We start from the raw sequence: 25,511 nt of genomic DNA, 5'->3' as shown, positions 1-25,511 counted from the left end.
TATGTGTTAGTTTTATGTTTATTTCGTTATTAAAGTTTTAGGCATTACAAATTATGGCTAAGCGTAAACGGATATAACAATATTTTAAAACGCAATGCTCATTTCACGTCTTGCTACTTCTTTAATAACACAATATTAATTTTAATTGATAATTTTAATTTACTCTTCTATCTTTAAATCGCGTATAACATATCTTCATAATTCGACGCCATTTATATTCTATATTGTTAATGTATACTTTTTGGTAAGAAACTACGTCACTGATCACATCAAACTTGTTGCATTAGTCTACGTATAACTAGTATCTTTGAAAAATGGTACTAACTAAACAATATATTTGTTCCTTCCTTAAGTAATAAAGGTATCTAATCACCTTAAAACTTGTTCAATTAAATGACCTTCTAAAATAAACGTGTCTGTTAAATTTTACAAATTGATTGTACACGTGTGAACCTTTTGCAATTAACTAAACCCGATAAGGGAGAATGTGAAACAATAAAAACCCCCAAGGAGAGAATAGCGAAAAGAAAGTCAGAAGACTAGTTTCGATGTTTCGAATGAAACTGAAACAAAATAACGATTCATCTCAAACAAGCTTTATGTTAACAACAATATTTATTACATAATAATTGTACGATATAGTAATAACTTCTATGGATTTACAGTACACTGTAGCGCTAAGTCTTAATTATGTATAATATTCAATGGAATGAGTACATGTTGTTAAGACATTCACATTTCAAGCTGGAGGCGCTCAGGACATCGTTTTCAAATTGGATCGAGTACTGCGGGAAAACGCGTTCCATTGTCTGCTGATGTTCGTATCAAGGATAATGCAGCAGCTGGTGCATCATTTCGGAATGTAAGACTTCGATTTTATTATATTTGTAACTATACGTTATATGTATATGTATATATTTTAAGTCGTAGAATCGGGAATAAATTCTCTACACCCCTACAGTAAACAGCGTAAGGTCTACGATAAAAAATGGACAGTTCCCGTGATTCGGTAAGAAAAACGACAAATCAAATCGATCTTCTAGCACTGAATCTTTCATCTGAGAGCCAGAACGACGGTTCAACGGCTAAAACGAGGTGTGCGCTTGAGATATTTCTTACGTTTTCTTTTTCAACGTTACGTTAAGTATGATTAATAAGATGTATATCCTTTCGATCGTTGTTTTATGGTGGTATAATCTGCTGATATTTCGATACGTGTATATCTTTGTGTTGGACCCTTTCACAATAGCAACGTCTTCACGAAGAGTTCGTTATCATCGAGGGGCAAGGACTATGTCAGTTGAAAATCCGTCAACGAATAAATCACGTGGTTACACGTTATTATAGAAAAAAAGATAACTAAACCTGTGCGACATGCTTCGAGGTTCGTTTAAAAATTCAATTGTCTTCCGGGATAGATATGTGGTTGTACGACTCTAATGAAACTATTAAATTACGTTTATAGCAATAGCGATAGTTATAACAGTTGTAACAATGATGATCTAATATTTGTATAGTCGTTTGTACAACTGACGTTCGTAAGTTATCATCGTCGTTAATAGCGTTTTATGCCGATCGGGGATCACAAATAGCTGGGAAGATGATGCATCAGGTGTAATTCATATTAATTGCGAGCGTGATCAATGTATTTGAAATAATTCAACGTTTATTAGTTAGACTCATGAATTGATATCAATGTTCGTAGCGGACAGACGTGATCTGGAAACAAAGTCAGACAGGGTAAATGTTTGTATAATGTTTGAAATAAAATTGTAATTGTAAGATTTATAATTTTATAATTCAATGTTTCAACATCTTTTCGAACAGTTTATATAAATAGTTTTATTAGTATTTTTTTTTTAATATTCATAGATCATTTTGTTTCTTCAATCATAATTGCGTATAATAATGATTGTGTCAGTGGTACATGCAAGTCCCATCTTACCACAACGATTTAGCCATTCACTGAAACCGTGCTCGTGCCGCTTGCGACGAACGTTATAGCGATCAACGATAGCGTGAATCGGCGAATCATTTCGTTGCTGACAACCTTTTTGGCGCACGTTGCATCCACGCGTGAAATGCACAATGTGTGTACGAATGCGTCGAAATGAGATTACTGTCTACAAAACGGAAACGCAAAGTAAATGTCCGATCGTAATCAACGATTCGTTATCTTACGTCGAGTGCATGCACGAAGTACGTGTTTTAATGAAAAATAAATGTGTCACTTGTATATCGTTTATTTAGAAGCCTCGAGTAAACAATGAAAATAACGTACCGGAATTACAAATCCACACGGGAATGTTCGATCGTAATCACCGAATAATGAACAACACATGGGCGTAAAACATTTAAGAACATTCAAATACAATATAATCTTTTATTTCTATGACCTGTTCAAATAACGTAACAAGTAGCGTTAACTGTTAATCAGCATTCGCTGCTTTAAAATTCTAACTCCTACAAAGATTGTAACCGTTCGTCTTTTTTTTCTTTCTTTCTCGAATACCTTGCACGCATCGAACTCTGATGTAGCAACATTAATACGACCTTTCCGAAAGCGTACGACAAATAATCAATCGATTACAAATTACCAAATAAACAATGGATGATATCGAATATTGTCGCGTACGCAAGAAGAACATTTATATAAAGAATAGAAATTGAAAGGCGCCAACATCATTCAAATATCGATGTCAAATATAACACAAATTGATATTCAGGGTGTCCTGAAAATGTCTCGGAATCCGGAAATGGGAGGTTCCTGAAGTCATTTGAAGTAACTTTTTTCTTAGCGTAAATTCAATCCGCGGCTTTGTTTACGAGTTATTAATGAAAAACATAGACCAATCGGAGAGCGAGTGCAGCCGGCGCTCCGCTCTTGCGACCAATGCCGCGTCGCGTCGGTCATCTGACGCAACGGCAGTTGAGGCGTGGCGTCAGCGAGGGCGGGGCGTCAGCCGTACGCGATCTCTCATTGGTCAGTGTTTTCCGTTAATAACTCGTAAACTACGCGGCGGATTACATTTTCGCCAAGGAAAAAGTTACTTCAAATTACCTCAGGAACCTCCGTTGCCAGATTACGAGACAGTTTTGGGACGCTCTGTATATACGTTTCTCAACTGAATTTACGTCTGCTCGTTTCGTATGAATTAACTTCCGCGGAGATGCCGATTTCTTTGATCGAAATTGTTTGAACGATCGCTTCTAAGTAGGTTTACTGAGAATGTGCTCGCTATGTACTTGTAATGAGTGCTCTCTGTCTCTCTGTGGTAATAAATTTGGCTTGTGGCTTCTTCTTTTCTGTCCCTATCGGTGTAGCTATAGCATCTCTAAATGTGACATCGCGAACGGCGACATCGATCGATTTTCATACACCAGCGGCGCTACACACGGAAATCATTTCGAAAGCAATGAAAGGCACTATTCAGACGTTACATAGATACAGGTAGCGCCGATAACAATTAGAAAATGATATGGTATACGGTATAACATTTCCGCTGCCCGTATTTACAGTTACGTTGTTGTCGTTCGCGCGCGCGACCACGGATCCTGCTGTTCCCGTGATTGCGCCGGATCACCGACACTTTTTATATACGTGCTACTAGATTATCAATTATTGAAACACGTGATACTAAGTCAGCCGCACAGTGATTCGGACGGTGACTTGTTCAGGCTGAGACCCAGGATTCGTTTGGACCTTTCTGAAACTATCTTTGAAATCGCTTATGCCGCAAATTTTATGCATTCGTAACAAAGGCGAATAAATGGGGGCTATAGGAACATTAATGGTTCGAATTATCGAAAGAAGAAATATTTCTGTTCCCTTTTATTTCGCGCAAGGATCTGCAGCTTGTATCTGGTCGTATAATCGAAGCGACCAATACGTTTGTATCTCTGTTTCGCAGGAAATATCGAAGCTGAATGATATACGCCAGAAAAAGTCAGTTTCCAGAGCACTGTGCGCCGGTGCAACCTTTAAATAGTTGATTCTACGTGAAAATGTTCGATTCAAATTGCGGACTAGTCTTTGCTCCGAAGTTTCATAGGTTTAACAAGTTTATTAAACTGTTGGGAAATTATTATGCTATTGGAAACGGCACATCTCTGTACACTGGAAGACGCGCGACAAAGTTTCGAAGAAGATCGAAATGATTGGAGAGAAAGATTTGACGAATACAGGAGACTGCGAGCGTGTGAAACTGGCCTTTTACAACAACAACAACAACAAAATAAAAGAAAGGAAATGCGTTAATACCAATAAACAATATGAAAAATGAAATGTTTTGAAACAGAAACTGTGCGATGTCCGTTTCGTGTACACTAGACTGCGTAACTTAGGCGTACAATGGGAACAACGAAGCGTCTTACTTGAAAATTAACTTTTATTACTTCAAGATCGATTAAAAATTATGCTTACTTCGTATTAAACGCAATTCTATTCTACTTTGTTACACATTTCCACTCGCGTTCGAACGAGATGCCGAACACGAACAACAAAAAGAAAGGTTGCTTTAATCGGCCAACATATCTTTCACATAGAATTAACTGTTCTCCGGTCGTTCCGCTACTTCAACGACTCTTTGCCTCTCTATCCTACACGCTACCAATCAGATCGACGGTGAAACGTAAAAAAGAAACAAGGAAGAGCGCACAATGACGATCGAAGGAGTGTCTAATGTTACGTATTTAATATGATCTCTTCGAAAAAATTCGGAGCCCGAAGATTGCTCGTCTAGAATCCTCTAGTAGGTTCATGCTCGTTGTTAAGTTCTTAACTAGAATTCCGTTAGGTGTACGCTTTTCATTGCATACGAAAATACAAAAAAGATCCGGTAACCACATCGAAAGACGGGTGAAGAAGTGATGCCGCGCCCGATCAGCGTCGTGTGTAACTCATGAAGGTCTCGATTAGTTTCTGAACCAATTTTTATTTCAACCTGTAAATATCTGTTTCACATCAGTCGGTGCCGGACAGAAAATCAGATCATAGACAAACGTTCGTTCGTTGGAGAAACGATCACGTCCGTTTCCCGCTTGTGCAAGCAGCTCTCTCGTGGCATTTCGATCGATATCGGGCTCACGACGCCTTCATCTTAAACGGTTAAATCTCTCTTAATCTCTCGTTAAAGTTTTTCATTTTTTTCTTTTTCGTTTTTTTTTTTTTTTTGTTTAAGTACAATGCTGCCGTAAAGTACGTGACTCGGACATGCGCTACGGATACAATCGTTTATGATAATTGGTCCTGAAAAAATGATAGAACCAAACCTTGGTTGAGTACAGTGTGATCCATGCATGTAACGGCGCTTCTGAGGCGCCTCGAGACGAAGCCCGGATCCCGATCTCGATCGCCGTACGACGAGGATCTCGATCACGGGACCCGGATAGGGGAATGGAATGTGATATATATCTAAGAATCTGCGCTCTCTCTACGTGTTCTACATTTACACACCTCTACGCTATGCTCCTTATGTTAGTCGCGACGATCGATAATCCCATACATCAACGAACGCGTTCTTCGACGGAACGTTTACGGATCTGTGTACCGCTTTGCCGGCTGGAACCACGTTTATTGGTTGCATCGTGATACATCGAGCTACTTTAGGTGAACCGCTAATCATCATCATCATCATCATCATCATCATCATCATCATCATCATCCCGGAGACTACGCCGCTACAGTTAAAGTTCGCTTTCTATCGGCGTTTCGTTAATTTCATCTACGTAACGACATTCCGCGTCGCGTATATATATACACGTGTACAACCGCCGCCGCTCGAATGTACGTGGACGTTTTCTTGGTCGCAATTACCCGTTTATCAATTTTACTGAATTCCCTGCGTCGGGAGAGAGGTCACAGTCCTTCAGGACACCGCAGACTTTATATCGTTAATCGAATGAAATATTTCGCCAACAATGATGACAAGTTGTACGTTATTATTGTTGTAATATATTATAGCGTTATATTCGGTTAACATCGATGTACTCGTTAAACAAGAATTTGTTAATTCCTTAATGAGGTGCGTCAGACTCGCGAGAGGTTACAGTTGTCTCTACATACGTCTAAGCGAAAGGTGTACGCGACGCTGCGGCTTTACAAATCTGTATCGCCTAAAGAAAATGGATTGTAATGGAAGGTTACAGCTATACACGTTCGTTACGTACGTTTAGTGTTCGATAGATATCCGAGTATTTGTTCAGAAGCGATACAAGAGACCGTGCATGCGTGCGATACACATATTTAGCAAGTTCGCCGGCAAAGATGTACGCAGACGCGTTTCTATTTTATTCCGACTGGCTTATTTATACTCTTTCTGGACCAGATTCTCAATCATTTGCTATGCTATCGCGCCGTGCCTTCAAACGATCCCTTCCGCGCGGGTGGAGAAGCGACATGAATAGCTACGATAAAAAAAAACGAAACGGTGACGTTACGCCGACCGATGAACCGAACGCGATTGTTCGAATTTGAAGTCGCAACGCTCGACGCCGTTTGCGAAAGTAACTTCGGGAACGAACTCGCTCGTAGTTCCAAAACAGAAACGTCTATTGTTCCTCCGCAAGTACATTGTACAATCGAACGAATGGGGGGGAAATGATTTTAACGTGGGTGGTGCACGGTTGCTTCGCGCGTCCGAAGAGCCCATGTTCCTCGAAATGCAGACTATTGAACGATCGATCTTACAATTGGTCAACGAGATGCTCGCCACGTTGAATTTCATGAAACATCGGCTTATCCCTAGGTCTGAAGTCATCGGTAACAGTCCGTAATTCGTTCGGGTCTTTGTAAGTTTGTGTAACGCAACCAAATACATACGGCGCGCGATGATCGATTCGCGCGGAAACCTGGACTAAATTGATGTCTCTTTGATTAGATGTCTCTTAGGTTCGTTTCGCCGCGGGAACCTTGCTTTTTAACTAGGATAGAGAACACAGTATTGGAACTGAATCGTTGAAAACTCGATTTTACGCGTTCGGGACAACAATCGATAGGTCGGATGCAAAATTCTAGACAGTTGATGGATTCGAGGATACGCTTCTGTTATTCCAGAATTATTCAAACGATTGAAAGCGGGAAAACGTGACTCTTGTTTGTTTACGATCGACTCGACCAATTTTGATTCTGAATGAAAATCAAGTCCGCCGATCAGGGCTGAACTTGAAACCGAGCGTCTGCGTCGAGACTGGCAACAACATTTTTCGTCCATGTTTCCGAACGAACGGACCACCGTGCGAGGGACTCGGCCAACTCTGAGAATCTGAGAGCAATAGAAAAGAAAGAGTTCTCAGGTGAACGTGCAACATCTTGTTCTCTTCCACACGTACGTCACCCGCGGACGAGTGCAACGCGCGCAGGATCTCGCGGCCAGCGTTCGCTGTACGATGAAAAGCTAAAACGATAAGCATCGTTACGTTCTCGGCTAAACCTGGACCGTTCCCATTCGGATCGTTACTTTTTACAGGTAGATTTATCAGCTAACGGTGTTATCAGTAGTTACATCGTAAATATGATCGATTAGGTATAACTCGGTCGCGTGCAACATTTTTTTTCCTTTTCTTTTTCTCTGAACGCCGAGGGAGAAGTAAAACAAGACCGTTCGCCTGAAACAGTTTCACCTAACGCCTACGATGAGATTAAGTACGAATGAACAATACATAGGTAATAAGTACACACGGCTATCGAAGGGCCTGGTTGGCCCTTCGAGAAATGTTCGATGGCGGTGATATTTACAGAGTCTCTCTATGCGGTGATCGGTGAGATGTATGAATTTCAGGGGCGGGGGGGGGGGGGGAGGGAAGGTAAACTGGAAAAAGCGTTAAGGCCCGTTTACATAGATTTCTTTTCATTCAATAACAATGCGTTTTCAAAGTGGTTGTATGCGTGTGGTATCGGCGTCGGTCGATTTTAAGATTGCCGGGAACGATTTTATCGGCCCGTCTTCGGCCGGAAGTTCTCCAGATTCCGAGGACGATCGATAAACGATCGAGTTTCCGTAATTCGGGGCACGCGTCGTGCGAAAAAGACGGTAATTCTTTTATTGTACTAACCGACCCGTTTCATCTGCCTTTTTCTTTCCCCTCAGTCGAATTCGAAGCTTCAAGATCAACGATGCAATAAAATACGATAAACTTGTTAGTAGCAGTCGAGCTCAGTTAATACTGTACGAAGTCAGTTTTGTTTTTTTCATTTTTCTAACAATCGATTCTTTATCATTTCTTCGAAGAATACATATAGTACAGTAATATATATATACGTGTATATATATAGATGTATGTATATATATGTATGTATATTCAATGCCATATACATGCATATATTGTATAATGCCTTGTAGATCTCGGGACGTTCGTGATTCTGTCAAACTGTAGCATAACACGTTTTCTTTCTCTAATCGTAACGTTTTGCTCGTCGATTCCCAGGATACATTGAGAATCACCGTCGCGATTCGTCGCTACTCTGATCTTACGGTGAATAATTACAAAGAGTTGCCGCCCTCCGATCTCGATGACTTCTCGATCTCTCGTCAGTTTGCTCGCATTACGAACAGTTCGCTTAATTACATTTGTTCGTTCGTATATTTTCTGTGACGAAGTGTACGCGGTGCTTTTCAAGAATAAATTCGATCCGGGACCTCGAGCATACCACATTCAAGACCGGACACCTCGAAAAGCTTCTTCATATTGAAAATATGAAAGAGAATTCGACCGTATTTGGAAGAAAAGTGTCGCGTATAGAAAATTTCTTTTCACATTATCATTCCTCTTATTTGTCAATATTAATCATACGTTTCTTTGTCTTTCCTTTTTTAATTATACTACGTTAATGATGTTAATACTGATAATAACTCTTATCGTTTCTCTTATTAGTAACTTTTCGATAAACCGAACTACCAATCCTACCCGGAATAATAACTTTATCAACGCATTAAAAATCACGGAGACCGGAGGGTGTTACCTTTCCGCAAACAATCACCATATTTTATCCCTCCATCCTCATTTATATCCATTGTTGAAGAAGTAGGTCAACGAAACGATAATGCAAGTTGTACAATCGGTAGGCCCGTTATGTTTGGAAAACAGTAACAGTATCTGTATATATATATAACACGTGGTAAATATTTATATTGTATATATATACATATAATATACATATATGTATGTATACGAATATGTTTACAGTTTCACGTACCCGCGTATATATATGTATATATGTATATATATATACTTGAAACGGAGGCGCGGCCTGAAGGGACAATCGAATGTTCGTAGATCGGTAGATCGTCTCGGCAGACACGTTCGATTTCTCTTGACGATCCCGCGCCGATAGTCTCAAGAGCTCTGCCGTCGAAACGTTCACGATTTTACTTATCGTTCGTCCTCGAGGATCGTTTCGCACGCAAACCGCCGCATGTGCGCCGATCGATCGCGACGATCCCGTCGAAGAGACATGTAAACTACGAAATAATGCTCGCGGGCACCGTCGCAGTCGATCGACGCAGTTATAACAAAAACTTGTGCGGTGTTTATCTACGAGCCGTGAACCGCGGACAGCGCGGCTTCGTTCCTTCGATTCGCGCGGGAGTTTCTTTCGTTTATTATTTCCTCCCCGAGCCAAAATGGTGTCTGCCGGCCCGTTTCGACCGACGGAGCTCCCTGTACAGGTAACGCATAGTCTAAAGTCATTTCCGTACGAAAATATCGCGATTCAAAGCATTGTCCTTTTGCTGGTTAACGAAGAGCGACCGCGAACGAACTGATGAGAACCGGTACGAAACGAAATTCGATCGGATACCGAGGATCACCGATCGCGAAAGCTTGGCGTTCGGTAAACGTAGGAATCGGGGAGCGTCTCGGCCGATCCGTGACGGAACGGATCCGTTCGTTTGTCGTATCGTCGTCGTCGTCTTCTAATTAAAACGGTAACAACACTCTGCACGAACACGACTATCGGCCTGTACAAATCGCGCCAACACAACTCCCGAACGAAACGGCACGGCTACTCCCACGCAGCTCAAGACACAATTCTACATCGTATACATTATATATCTATATACGTCTGAATATACTATATACACGTCGATATATATATATATAGTATACGCATATGTATAAATATATAACTTCTATCGGCTAATAGCGATTAGTTTGTTTTCTTTTCTTTTTTATAATTATAAACACCTTATCAAAAAAAGAAAACGCGTTCTCCGGTTGAAAACGACGAAAAGGAAACGCACTACTTTTGGGACACTTACCCGGCGATCGTAAATGGAAGTCAGAGAAACACATGTTTTCTTGCAAATAATCAATGCTTCATCGAGATACCTCGAAGAGGACGCATGTTAGCTGTTTCTTCCTTGAATTCATTCCATATTACATCTACAGAGAAATATTATAGTAGATATACATACGTATATACAAGACGCTACACTTCATGAGAACATATTGTTAATACTAAAATCTTCTTGGTGGTATTTATTGTTTATTTAGTTAGTAATAGATTATTAATAACTACTAAGTGCCTATTTTCTTCTCTTTGTTCGTATTTACTCGCTTTCTCTCGCTCTCGCTCTCTCTCTCTCTCACACTCGTTCTCTCCCACCCTATCATTCGTACTTTCTCTCTCTCTCTTTCTCTCGCACTCTCTCTCTCGCTCTCTTTCTTGCTTGCGCTGTCTCTCGTTTTTTCGTGCATGATTACTTCTGTGAATAAACGACCATTTACTCGAAAAGATCGTTGCATCCTTTTTCTATTATTTTCTCTCTCCATTTTTTTGTTCTTTTAATGTTAGTTCCTCTCTTTCGTTTCTTTCTTATTTTTCTTGTTTTTGTTCAGGGTAATGCTGTTTCGTCCGGTACATCGTCCATGAGTATCGTTGGGAAATATATATTTATATAATATATATTTATATATATATATGTTTTTTTTTGTATATATAGTTTGTCGAGGGGCGGGGGGACGGGGCTGGGCGAAAGCGAACGTAACGAAACGAAACGAAAAGAGTTGCTTCTGTACATTTGTCGTAACTGCTTAGAACCTTTGGTGTGCATTACCTTAACTGGACATTCTCAACGACCTTTTAGTCCTTCTTGTCGCCGTCTTCGGGGTCCTTAAGCGTATGCCATTGAGCAATAGGACGTCTGGGGCAAGCCAGCATGTCGGACCAGTGTCTCAACTCTGTTCCGCTCGCGTTGTACCCCAAGACGACCTTCCCAATGGGTTCTGAGGTGCCGATACGATCGTAGTCGACTACCGTGACAACCAATTCCACTTTCTAAACGCGAAATCGCGCATTAATATATTGTCCCACAGGAAAATATATCGCCATACCTTCCGGATTATAATGACTGAGAATAGCAGAGGTCGTCGAGCCGGACAGGCCAGAGATTCTGTCTGCTAATGCAGTTTCGTACTATCGTGGCATGTCTGACTCGATTGTCCAACGTATAAAAGTGAAAAGTACGTATATCAAGCAATAGTAAGATTATTAAGGGATCTCTTGTTAGAATTTACAGTCGTAGATTAGGTAATTATTGCGAATGAGTACTCTGGGCAATATAAACTGTCACAGACAGTGACTTTTGCGAATATACAGATTATAAAATAAAAAGAATAGAAATAAAATCTGCGACGGAAGTGTACGAATTGTTCGTTCTATGTAGCAAGAAAAATAAATATGATTAATTTTACTTTGTCTCTCTGCATTAAAAAAATATAAAGTATAGTTTAGTTTGACTCTGTGTGTGTGTGTATAAGTTTGATTATAATTAACGTAAGAAATTCAGTATACAGTGTTCATGTTTCTTCAACTTGAGAGCCTTTAATGGATAGAGTTGCAATAAGCGTAGTAATGTAAGTGTTTTACCTTTCGTTGTTGTTTTTATCTTTCCATGGTTTGGATCCGAAATGTATGGTGTGACACAACAAAGAAGAATTTCATTTAACAATAAGCAAATCATTTTCTGATCTTCTTCGAAAACAATGTGGAGAATTCTGTTGTGTTTTGTTGAATGTCTTTTGATGTAGATTTAACTAAATATTTTATTTTTTGCTATTTCGATTAATTTTCTTGCTTTGAAAGATAAATTAAATTGTTCTCTGTTGCATTAGTGATCAGACTTACTGTATTCCTATGTACATGGTATTATAATATTATGAGAAAAAAGGCGCGGAAGCTTCAAAACTTTACAGTGAACTGCGCTAATTTTTATAGAAATAATAAAACTGTGTAAACTTAGGGAACATAACGTTAAATACGTTTATAGAAGTTGAGAAGTATATTCGAAATACAAATGTTTAAACAAAATATTTTTGAATTACCTATATCTGAGTTTTCATCTAGGAAAGATACGTGAAATCGAAGCAAAATGTACGGTTTCTTAGATTCGGATAAAAATGCAATTAGTCAGCAGAAAGTAAGCGTAGCAATGAGTGCCTCTGCAAGCAGTAGATAATTAGATAATATATTGAAATTCGTTGATCATGTGAAAAGCGGCATTTCTCGAAGTATGCAAAAATTGTAGTTAGAACACTTGAAAAATGCATAATTTATTAGCTTACATGACTTCATAGAATAAATGCAGTACGGCTAAAAGTCTTATAATCCGGAAGTATGGTATTTTTAACAAAAAGTTTATTCGAATTTTCAACCCTTCATAAGGTAAAATACGATTAGCAATGCGGATATGTACATAGCAATTCTTTAAATCAAACAAGCAGTGATATTTCTTGTAAACGGTAATTACAGAAATATTTTAACAACTCTATTATATTAGCGAAACAGTTCGTTATGGCAAAAATACTGTATCTTACGCGTACTACTGTTACCTCGTGAAGGGTTGATTAATAAATTACGTACGGTCCATCTGTATTTGCATATCGTACAAAAAGTACGATATTTTAAATAAATATCGTATAATAAATTTATATAATAATTTCTAACATTTCACTCTTACGATTAAATCAGTCTTTTAATTCAGTCTAACATTCGTAGTTTTCGTAATTGACTTTTCATCGACATACATCGACACAAGATGACCGTTCGTAACGAATCGTTAGAGAGAAAACTACATTTAAATACTTATTCTAGCAGGATACTGAACATAACAATAAATAAAATGATGGCAGTAGTTTCTGTCTATAGAATCAATAGAAATGAAACGTGCGTTGTCTAATAATTAATTGTTAGTAGAGGTGGTGAGAAGATAGTTTAGCATTATATGTTATGTTACTGTTACCTGTGTGTCGACTGACTGTGTCAAACAAAAATAAGAAAAAACGTGGGGGCAATAGATGAACGTTGAAGATTCGTACCTTTATCTGCTCGAAGGGTACCTCAAACGTAAATGATTCGTTGTAATACGGATTAAGTGTGCACTTCTTGATAGTCGTCTTCTTTTTCTTCAATCTCTTTCCGTTCTGCATCAGAGCAATTTTCACGTAAGGATCGGACAGACCGCCGACGTCCATTTTCTTCAGATTCTTTGCCTCCAAGATCACCACGGTCAATTTGCCAGCCGTGGGCACGTATCGGAGTGAGAAACAAATGTCACCCAATTTATTATCCTGTTGACAACAAAATTATATAGCATCGGTTAATACCTGCCGCAGCCCCTAATCGGGCCAATTTAAAATCAAGTAGATCGATTGCAAAATAATACGATAACGTTAGATTCCACGGTAAAAAAAAAACATGTTCCAATTCTACGGCTTCGATCATAACTCATCGGAAATGCGTGTAATTGTGACATCGATTATCTGAAACTAATTTAGGTACTCTATAATCTTGCACTAATTCGATCTGAGCTCACACTATCGAAACTTAATTAATCTCCTATCTGCTTCCTCATAATTATATTCACCGTGCATTAATTTGATATACCTTGTACCAAAAATCAATAATTCGCTATATACGAGAGAATAGCGGATTCCAACGCAAACGAACAAGTTTTGCCGGCATAAAGGTGTTAAATGGTAATCTAATCATTCGGCATAACAAACTCGCGAGCGAGTTTCTGCCGCGCGTTGCGCTCGTTGAGATTTAATGTTTGATTCACCGCTAACCAACGAATTTACGTTTCAGCTATCAAAAGCGTTGCGTTTAGCGTCGTGAATCGTGAAAATCTGCACAATAGAATAAAACCCGACACGAACAAACGAGTTCTTCAACGACTAGCTCCGCGTTGTTCGCAATTAGTGCGATTCAAATTGAAGCTGAATGGAGTGCATTAGCTAGGATGTGCGCAACGAATCGAGTGCAACAGATCTTTGAATAGTGATTCGTTCTCGGTGAATTATGCTGTATAATTGAACAAATAGTAAAATTGTATTTATTTATATTTGTATTTATTCACCTGACCACCTTCGCCCTCCACGCTCTGCAATTCCCTCCACTCCTCGATTGTCTGGGCCAAGTCAACTTGGCAGAGGGGAACCTTCACTTCACCGATTTGGTCGTGTTTCGAGAACCTGTCGAAGTCGAAAATGGCAAACACAAGCGTCTTGTTCATAGCATCTGCGTATGGGACGCCCTAAAAAAAATTAACGCATCGTTAATCCCCGAGAGGGGTGAATCGTGAATTGTGTTTTAACACTAAACCGATCGAGCATTAAAAGTGACTGACACTGTATAAAAGTGACAAGACTAAGTGGACTTGATTTATCGCCATTTAGATTATAATACACGTTTGAATTAAAAAATATATTAAATCCTTTATAAGGTCAACAATATTAAAATATAGCACGTAAAAACGATCGTCTTTACTGGCGTGGTAGGTTTAACCAAAGAATTTAACGTTCACATTCTGCTCAGGCTGAAACACTCATTTTCTGCTTCTAGGTTTCTACCGCAAGATTTCCGATCTTTGTCCGGTTGCTTTATAAATTTCTTTAACATGCGATACCGTACATGAAGCGTAATTCACTGATTCGAAGCGTGAAGTAACAATCGATGAAGCATTATCGCAGGATCTTTCGTGAAACGATCACCGATGAAAGTTACCTTGAACGTGAAAGTTTCGTTGAAGATTGGACTAAGCGTTTTCCTGTGCACTTTTGTCTCGAACTTCTTCTTCTTGTCCGGCAACAAGTATACTTTCACGTATGGATCAGATGTGCCGCCCATGTCCAAGGCTGGCAGTTCTTCAGCTTGTATCACTGTCACCGCCAGGCTGTTTGTGTTGAAATCGTATTCAAGCTGCAATCATTCGAATAATTATTACCGGAATAACCGAAGACGTTCGATCATTTTCTAGCGCTTTAATTTACGCTTTTACGCGGACATCTCGTCCGATCGACGACGTCCGATTCAACTTCGTCTATTTATTCTTTAGCGATAAAGTGCCTAGCACGTACTGGAAAGCAAGATATGAAAATGCAAAAATTCGACGGTGAACGTTCGATCGGAGTGTCAAATTTAGACACGAATCCGACGAGTTTAAGAATTCGACAGTTCTTTAATCTAATTTCGTAGCTACGTCCCAAGTTTGTTACCACGACAAAAAAGGCTTTGCTCGATGTGTCTTGAATGCGTTATAAATGTTGGATTTTTGTCAGAAGCAAGATCAAAATACTGAATCTTATTTCAAACGTGAACAGTTAAATGTGGGTGTTTGTTCGTTTACACTTCGGACTATCCAGGAGATGGTACAACATCGTGTCCGTAATGATCGGTATTTGTTTTGAAAGAAAGTTCAAGAAAAGGAAACTTTCTGAATGAACAAACTCGACTTTTCTCACAGCGGATCTCCATAAACTAGAAACTCTATTGCCATACCTTGTACTGAAGCTTCCCCAGTTTAACTTCGCTCTGTTTACTTTCAGCTTCGTCCGGTTCCTCCGCGTTGTCGGTGAGCTCTTCCATATCCGGCTGGACCTTAACAGATCGAAGTGGATTCCACGAGTGTAGAATGTGCGTCTAACATCTACATAATGTCATGGAACACCGAAAACGTACCTTGTCTTTGTACGTGGTGCCCAGCAGCTGCACGGACTTGAGATCCACCGCTCCCTTCAAACCTTTCTTGCCGTCCTTGGATCGTCTTTTGCGACAGCATCTTCTTATGCAGCAGAAGCAGATTCCGAGAACTAATACGCCTACGACTACTCAAGCGAAAAGAAAAAATTCGATCGAATTAAAATGGTGCGACTGAAAGAAGCCTGTTTGTGGTTCGCCTGATCAAAATGCTATCGCTAGACGCGCATCGGCATTTTGCATCTAGTAAGCGCGATTCATAAATGCGGTAACATTCGCTTCGAATTTTGCGTTTCGTTAGTCTATATGGTATATGAAATGTATAATTGTGACGTCTAGATGTAAATAATATGTGGGACACGGTCAATCAATTAACACGGTACAACTGGAACAGAGTAAGAGTTACATGGTTACTGTGCTCTGCCTGTGGAACAGAAGTCTGCAATGTCTGCGATGTTCTGAAAGTGTAAATTTTCGTTGTCGATTAGACGAGTAAACATGATCGACTCGCGAATGTTATAGTCGCTGAATTCTGTATCGTGTCTTTCCTTTGCGCCGGTACTGTTTCATCGTCGAGAAATATTTTCTATGAACGCACACGTTCGGATCCATTCGCATCGAACAGTTTTTCGTTATTTCGCAGCAACTGCTCTGATACGCGAGCGTACCGCCGCGCGTTTTAATGTCAAGAGCGACCGTGCGACTATTATTATTAAACTCCTTTGATCTTTCGAGATCGAAATTCGCGTGTTTCGAAAAATACACATGTCGAAGTTCACCGCGCATCGGCTTCTAAGAAACGTCTATCGAAAGTTCAAAGTTAAGCGACAAGATTTCAGCAGCGCCGCTAAGAATCAATGCTAATGAATCCCAACGTTGATTACGCCATTCCAAATTAGTTTCTTCGAGCTAATACAATTGGTTACGTTCGAAAAGAATCGGAGTATTAAGTTTCATAAACGATGTAGCAATCTAGATGCTACTCTATTTGTTAATAGCTGTTTCTTTTTTTTGTATTTTAGGGAACAGTCGTGTATACCTATTAAAATGGTTACGAGGCCCCATGTTGGTATGCCCATTTCTTCCGCGAGCTCCTTCCCGAGATCCTCCACTTTGTTTTCGAAGGATTTCTCGGTGCTCTCGGTAATCACTTCGGCATCTGTGCCTGGAAGGTAATAAATCCGAATCAGACTAAAGTGTCTGCTAAGTTTAAAGTTACACAAGGATCTTAAATCATTTCTTTACCTTCTTTCACTATTACTTCTGTATTCAGCATCGTTTTCAACGTCGATTCACCCCCTTCCGGAATTTCCGACACAATCTCCGTCATGGCCTCCGCATCTCTCTTAATGACAGGCATTTTCTGCATTGGAAAAAAATCAACGAAAAAATTTAGTACGTTCGGCGAACGCTCGAACATCATAATATTCGAAGACGTTTTATGTTCGCAGGCTTTTCGGACCGCTTCGTCTCCTGTAATCGCCCCGAACAACACAGCAATACACCACTAAACTTCTGAATCGCTCGCATTAATTTCGTCGACCATTGTCACTTGTCACGCTATTGTTCCTCCGGTCTGTATACGCGCAGCCAGCGAACAGACGTTTCATTGTAAGATCGTTAACGCGACATCTCGAGCGTTGCGGACAGTGCGAAACGGATTAACAAACATTAACCGATTTGTGTTGCCACGAATGTATTTTGTGATTCAATCAGTTCGAGGCCCGTTGATTGTACACCGCGTTGCATCCGCGGTTTTGGCGATTCACTGTTCACCTATTTTGCACTGTGACAACCGGCCAGACTCGCGATGAAGATTCACACATGATCTACTAAATACGAACATTATTCGTTCCTCCTGAATCGAAAGAAGATTTGATTCTTCTATTAAATATTTGAAAAAATTATCACGGATAATCTTCATCGCTCGTTTTCCTATACATTGTGCGAAGAGAAACATGGCTTTGCGAGCAACAGTGAATCACTATTACTAATCTTGCGGTTTGAGGCAGTTAAGTTTCCTCCTACTTAAATTCCAACAATTAGGTTGATACGATATTCACTGATTTCAGCAAGACTTTCGATTCCGTAAATCACTCACTCTTGATTGGACTGTCAGCTCTGGGCTGCAAGGATAGTCTCCTGACATGGTTTAGAAGATACCTAATCGACCGTTTTCAAATTATACGAGTTCGTGATCTCAAATTTTCTCCCATGCGTGTCCTATCCAGAGCCTCGCAAGGCTCGGTCCTTTATTGTTTATTATTTTCATCAATGATTTATCTAAAGTTTTTCGATTCTGAGAAGTCCAGTTTCATGCTGACAACGTAAAAATTATCCATAGTATCTCCTCACTTGAAGGTGCTCTCGGCATTCAGGCTGACCTGGCCCGATTTCACGAACGGTCTCGAAATAATGCCGTGTAACTTAATACAGTAAATTCTCCGTAATTGACTCTCAGCTTGTAAAAAAAAATTGGACAATTTGTTAAGAGGAGCTACGATTATTCAAGCTCGATTTTATAGTTACCGATTTTCAACAACTATAAAAACGAGGCGTATAGCTCGAATAATTCCCTTCCCAAGTCCATTTTTGTTTCCAAGCCGAGGGTCAATTAGGGAGAATTTACTGTATCTGCATGTATGTCACGTCACGAGATCCTTGAAATCTTAATCCAATCGTTAAGAAGATTATTAAGGATGAAGAAGGGTTAATCAACGTGATTATAAAAGAAAAGTTAAATTAGAAACCCCTAAAAAATACTTAAAATTCGAGGTAACTTAATGAAACTGGAAAGATGAATTTTGTCATACTAATTGGTCAATTAACGTTTCCGCGGAACCCGATCAAATCTGGTTTACACTTCGCCGTCGAATTTCTCGCGAGTAGTGTTTGTCGCCTAACAAGCTTAATCAAATTCACGTGCAACTAACAACGCTTAGAGCCGAAGGACTCGGGGTTCACCAGGGGAAAGTTTTATTTCCTCGGAGGAAAACTTTCTCTCGTCGATGCGCGCACCTCGTGCGGCGGTGCTCGAGCATAGGTAATAAAGTTGACAATTGCCGGAGCCTGGATACGCGCGCGTTATTTTCGTCGCATTACCGTCACATTTACCTCGCGTTCTCTTTATCGTTTCCGTTATTCCGCGGTCCGCTGTAACCGTTGCTGATCAATGTCGTTACTGCTGCGGAGTCACTGATTGTTTACAATCAACACCGTATTGTAAAGAACGGTATGGTTATTTTTTCTCAATCTGGCAACGTCATAACGTTGTTTACGCGTCGGCGAACGTATCGAATCGTATTGTTCCGAAAAAGAAACGCGAAACGCGACGTTTGAACGAGCACTGGAGAAACATTGTGCAATCAAGAGCATGTTTCCGGATTCATAGATTACGTTCGCATGCATATCATAGCGATTGCAAGTTGCAGCAACTCGTGCACGATTTAAATAGTCGCTATAGTCGGAGCATGATCACCGCGATATCTGGTAAAATAGGAGTACGGAGAGTTAAAAAATTGTCCAGTGATTCTGCAAATACGATTTCAAAAAAATTGCGAGAAATGAAAGGACACGAGGAGCGTCGCGCGAAAGTATCACAAAGAAAAAAAGAACGAACAGCGAAAAGAAGACATGGTGCGCTTTAGCAATAATAATTGTATCGGTCGTTCCTTTCATAAAATAATGCTACAGGTTCTCCTAAATAATACAACGGCATACTAAAATGCATAATCATAGCGCGATAAAATCTTTGAACTTTAACGCATTGCTCGCAATATTCTTGAACGGTGATTTCATTCGAACGAGTTTCTTTCCATTCGTTCACCGGAGTGGTTAAGCAAGAGAACAATGACCAGACCGTCGCCGTGGTTTTTTTCAGCAATTTTATCTATTGCGATGAGCTCGCTCTCGGCCGAATAGGTTTAACTTATAATTAGTTGAAAAATCGATGTCGACGCTGATAAAACGAGGCACTCCAGAATCCAGAGCCGACTTAAACGCATTTCCCCAGGCGATCGTTATCTCTTATAATTTAATATCACCTTTCAACGTAAAAGCTGCTTTCGCATATACGCGGCGCCCGTGCTTCAGATTCAATAACTGTGGTATTAAGATCGTGTCTAGATAATTATTAATGGAAAATCTAGTTTCACGCTTTGATGGAAGTGATCACAATAGCGAAGCGAGTAGAAAGTGGAAAGAACGAACCGACCCTGCAATCGTACAAGATCGTTTCTGTAAAATAACCTGCAATTAAAACCAGCGTGCAATTGAACGAAGAATTAGCCGCATCTCGATTGCGAGCGATTCAAGTTTAATAATCCACTGTATACTTAATAATGGGAAGAAGTAATTTTGACGAAGAAGAGCTTTTTCATTCAGCATGCTTCGATACTAAGCGATACCAATTTTTCCTACGGTAATATCAGCTATGGGAAATTCTGTTTTCACGTGTTTTCTGCCTTAGAACGTGGTCGTACGCGGTCTGTGCTCGCGAACAGGCAGAATTCATGTACCAACTCATGTTCGCCAAGTTCGCAGCAAGTCGCCCGTTACTCGCAAAAGTGGCCACATCGCGAGTGAACGGAGTTCGCGATTAGTTCGCGAACTGCTCGCAAACACCAATGTCGATCCGTCATATAACGTAACGTAGGTCTAATTAATAGGTGGCTGGCAGAGAATAAGACAGATATGTGTTTCGTCAATCGAACACGCGATCATAGAATCTTCTCTATTGTTGTCTATAACAAGGCGTTCAGCAACAGGTGGGAGAAAGTTTAAGGGATAATTTTCCATAACAATGTAAGACGTGAATCACGAGTGGGAAACTACTGCTGCATTCTCGCGATTAAAATTGCAGTCCGATACCGACGAGGAAACGTACTTTTATACTTTGTAGTCTGCGAACAGAATTTTCCTGCGATCTACTGCATTTTCATTTTAATTGGGCGTTCGGCGGATCGTAAACTTTTGCAGTGGATTCGAGAAAGCGCAATAAAGTCAAGGCAATTACGAAAGAAACGTGTGTGAGCTTCTAATTAATTTAAGAGGCAGAATTAATGCAGGAAATTAAATTATCTCTGCAGAATGTTGTTCTAAAGTTTCATCGATTTTAAATATCGAATTCTATATAATGACTAAGATGTGATTATAAAATGTCGATAGAAATGCTTCCAATTGGTTTAAAAGACAAAAATAAATGAAGAAATTCGATTATTTGTGTCGAGTATTATTATAAACTTTCGTCGAGCGTCACATTTTTTGAAATCACTGAGATGTGATTACAAAATGACGATAAAAAAATATTGAAACAACAGAACAGTGAAAGCGAAATGATAAAAAAAGAAACGCTTTATCAAGTTATGATTAAGTGAATGATTACAGTGTAGAGTACTTTGATGCATCATGGCATTGAAATTCCTTGCATCCATCAAAGGCGAGGTTGGAGACAAATTAATCTACGTTGTGTACACGCTGCAGACATTCGATTAGAAAATAATTGCAGTGTTCAATGAAATTTAGTGGAATCTGTGCTCGATTATCTTGAAGCACTGAATGAATCTGCATAGAATCTGACCTTAACTTGGATATCCCGTGTAATCGCGAAGAAATGTCTAGTCAAAGCTTAAATCGATACAGCCGTGCACTTATAGATATTGTCCAATGATATTAACCATAGTATCTCGGTCTCTCAGTCTATAGCGCCCTACGCGTTTCTCCAGACGCGACTAAAACACTTCGCAAATCCTATTCGAGACGTTTCTTTTTATAATGTGAGAGAGCTCGCTTAAAAATAATCTTCGCTACACGGCTCAATACTGTCCATTATTTCAGCTCCCTGTATCTTCCTCGACATGGCTATTCTCATTTTAAGACAAAGAAATTAGTCGGACAATTGACTCGAAGAAATTGTTGTATTTCAATTTTTCAGTACTTATCTAATCATTTATGTTATACTATAACATGAAATAAATACTAGAAAATAATAGATTATTATATAATAGGAAAATAATGATTGTATCAGAATTCAGCGTGCGATCACAAAAGTAATTAAAAGCATACGTTAGAAAATGTATGTTAATCCTCATCGTTAACTATACATAGTTACGTAGTAAACACGTTAATTATCGTTGTTTTCTTCTAAATATCAGTAAACAGATCGGAACGATATCGTAAATCGGGTTTAATGAAAAAATTATAAGGTTAAGCCACCGTATTTCCGGTTAATGGTCACTCCATACCTGTACCTCATACTTAAAGGGTTATAGCTTTAAATAAACAGATGAAGTTACTTCAGACTAATTCCATGTATCGCGTGTAGACATACCATAAACTATGTACAGACTCGTTACATGTGCTAATTGTCATCGAGATTACAACGTAGTGTAAACATTTTTACTGCTGAAAGCAAGAACGATTTAACTTGCTAAACCATTCGACGTGATGTTTACTGCGCTAAGAGTGAATACATAATTGCTTGCAACACTGAATAAACTTGAATGATGAATTAATCGAATTGATCAAAAGTATTTGAATTGACATTAACAATTGCAATTTCGTCAAGCGAACTCACGTTTCGTTGAAAATATTAGAAGTATCCGTTAGTAGATTATCGCTCATTTTTATTTTTTTTTATTAAACAAGATAATGGAAAATTGAATCAAGAGCTATTTTTGGGGAGGAATAAAATCGTACGGGCGGAGGGTTATTTTAATTTTGACCTCCTTCGCCTGCTGCGAATAGAATGTGTGACATTTTATATACGCCAATTTTTAAAATCTATCACTCGACACAAATTTTAAAATAATACGTTGTAATAAAGTTATTTATCTCTACCTCCATTTCGATCTCCATCTAATATACACATTTTATGCATGAGATGTTCTATAAAAATTGTCCTCATTGAATATAAGAAATAATGCAATCGAGTTTATTAAAACTTGACGTAATTAAATACGCGATCCGATTTTGAAATACTTTTCTCGTCTCTTTTAAATCAATTTCTGCTAAATAAACGGCACACCGACGTGCACAGTACGAAAGTAAGAATGTGTTATTCGCAACATTAAATCTGATTGAAGTAATTAATAATTAAAACCGCGTAATTCTTAGCAGTGCCAACAGTTACGGCAACTCGTGCGAGAAAAATAAATGTCCGCCATATTAATCTGTTTGGACATCATGAATAACGCAAAGATATCGAAGGATTCTCCATCGGGGACCGTTAATTACATTCATAACCGAGCATCATTCTAACTAATTTACATCGCCGGTTGCTTCGATTCTTTCAGATAACGGTCATTTCTCTATCGACTGACCTCGATATCGTCAAAGCCGTTCTTGGCATGATGACTGGTCAGAGTACGCAAAGCCTTTCGAATAAATGGTCCCTTTGTCGTACTCACCAATTTATGTTTATAATGCTCGAGCCGTACAATTCCTTGTACTGCTTACTCTCCTTGTGCTTGTATCAATCCTTTAACACAGACTTTACATGGATAACGTATTCAGGAATTAAGAAAATGTATGTAGAAGTAAAATAGCATGTACCGATGATATTTGCCCAAAGAAGTCGACAGAGAGATGAAATTTCGAAATGTACCTTGAATAGAGCGGAGATCGGTAAAGCTTAAAAACACTGTGTTTTTAAAATCATTGAACAAACGAAGATGTTATATCTAGGTGAACTGCTGCATAAATATTACAATGCAAATATTATAATCCATAGGGGACGAAAATTGTTGTAAATAACGTGAACGTGTAATTCAAACATCCGCGCCTATGATCTAAATACCAACACATCTCGATCCTCTTAAACATTCGCTGTACGATTGAACAATAAACCGAATGTTTAAAGGCGGCGACGACAGAACCAACAGAACCAAGGGGAACTACAAACATGCCAAGAGTACAACGTGAACGCGTACGTAGATGAATACTCTCGCTCGCCGCCCACGTATCTAAAATAAAACAGGATTCTGGATGTTTAAACGCGGAGTACTGTCACACGGAAGACAATAACGCAGGGAAATCGTTAACTGAAAGATTAAACTCTCGTTGAAACAATGGGCATCCTCCAGCACGGGAATAAACTTGAAAATATAACTCACCGGAGACAGTCGAGGATAAAATAATGGGGAAAGCTCCGACGTCGATAAACAAACGATCAAATTCGCTGATCGGAGGTCGGTGGGATATCTATCGGGAATAGAGAATGCGAATTGGGCATTTTCGGCGAGAAAACTTGCCGTGCGGTTTCGTTCGATCGTGAATAGCACTCGCAGACGAAAAGCGTGTCAGTAAATTCAGCGGAGAGATAAGAAAAGAGGGTTAGCCCGGTGAAAAGAATATTCCATCGGCATCTATTCGGGGGAGTATTCGGGGGGACGTAAGCGGGCCAGTATCGCCGCGGACCCCGAAGAAAATCGGGATCATAATATTTCACGCAGAGAACGCCGGGAAGGGATCGATTGACTGGCACACGTTTCGGGAGACATGTTTCGGACGGCTTTGGTCAATCGAGCTACTGCAACGATAAGAGAAACCGAATTAGAGCGACTCGGTGGATCAACGTTCCGCAAACAAACCGTCTGTTCGACTAGCCGCGGCACAAACGAAAAAGAAACGGAGGCGCAAACGCTGCCCGTAACAAAGAAAACCATCCCGCAGGGTTCAAAGGGAAAACGTTCCCGTTTCGCACGATTGACGACCCGCGAAGATCTCGGCAAGTTTCCGACTAATTTGCGGCTGAATGAAGGGAGATGCCGAAGGGGGAGAAACTTGCCTCGGAACGCGCTGGCAAATGTCATAGAACGAGCTGCCGTTATATGCCATCCGTGCGAGACAGCGGGACGACGAGATCGAAGAAGGGATAAAATTTCGTCGTAGCCCAAAAGCGCGAGGCTATATAGAAAGCAAGAAGGTCAGCGGCGGAAACCGAACACGAATGTTTCCCACGGAATTCCCGAAAAGCGAATTCCATTCGCGCTCGTAACGATAAACCGCGTAAACGGCGCACAGGTTCGACGGTGGTAGGATAACGACGAATCTTCTTAAGAGGGCTTAGGAAACCGTAGAAGCTGGCTACGGATAGGAATTCGTACGTTGGCTGGCACGAAAAACGAAACGAACGTGCAGTTCGACGTGGAAATCGGGGGGCGGATTGCGTCAAGTTCGAAAAGAGAAAGTTTAGGGTGCCAGGCGAAAGGGTTACGCGGCGGTGGAAACGTTTACTCACGGTGGTTGTTAGTCGGCTGCCTGCTCAAGAAACGGGGGTTGATTCCTCTCCTGGCTGGTTCCTCGCCGAGCTGGCGTTAGGCGAGCCGAGTCGATGCGAAAAACGGATAGAACGGTCGCTGCTCGAGGTAGGGAAAACACGGGCGGTCGCGTTTTACAAGCGCATCGTTATACGCCCTGCGACATCGACGACGACGTAGACGGTGGAAAATCTATCGGTGGCACGGTCTCTCGAGGTGGGACACGAGTGCGCCTGACCGCTGGCGGACACGAACATGGCCGATCCGACGAAATCGATAAA

The 25,511-nt window shown here is 40.1% G+C and overlaps 1 protein-coding gene across 4 annotated transcripts; it reads right to left on the bottom strand.

The window, feature by feature from the left end:
- On the bottom strand, positions 1-25,455 carry Syt1 (synaptotagmin 1). Of its 4 annotated transcripts, none has more exons than XM_033486038.2 (10): positions 25,212-25,455; positions 17,219-17,336; positions 17,013-17,138; positions 15,956-16,101; positions 15,776-15,874; positions 15,002-15,196; positions 14,355-14,531; positions 13,315-13,566; positions 11,055-11,275; positions 1-1,719 (listed from the first exon to the last, which is right to left on the bottom strand). In XM_033486038.2, exons 2-9 carry the CDS (start codon positions 17,331-17,333, stop codon positions 11,081-11,083), a joined length of 1,305 nt encoding a protein of 434 aa, XP_033341929.1. In that variant the 5' UTR covers positions 17,334-17,336; positions 25,212-25,455; the 3' UTR covers positions 1-1,719; positions 11,055-11,080. The 4 variants fall into 4 exon arrangements, with proteins under 4 accessions (XP_033341929.1, XP_033341930.1, XP_033341927.1 ...); XM_033486039.2 differs by lacking the exon at positions 1-1,719 and adding an exon at positions 8,969-10,380; XM_033486036.2 differs by lacking the exon at positions 1-1,719 and having other exon boundaries at positions 10,318-11,275; positions 25,212-25,454.
- Positions 25,456-25,511: the final 56 nt, after the last annotated feature.

This window comes from Megalopta genalis, chromosome 3 (assembly GCF_051020955.1).
Source record: "Megalopta genalis isolate 19385.01 chromosome 3, iyMegGena1_principal, whole genome shotgun sequence".
In the NCBI taxonomy this organism is placed as follows: domain Eukaryota; kingdom Metazoa; phylum Arthropoda; class Insecta; order Hymenoptera; family Halictidae; genus Megalopta; species Megalopta genalis.
The sequence above is the reverse complement of the archived record's forward strand: the minus strand, read 5'-3'. Positions and strand labels throughout refer to the sequence as shown.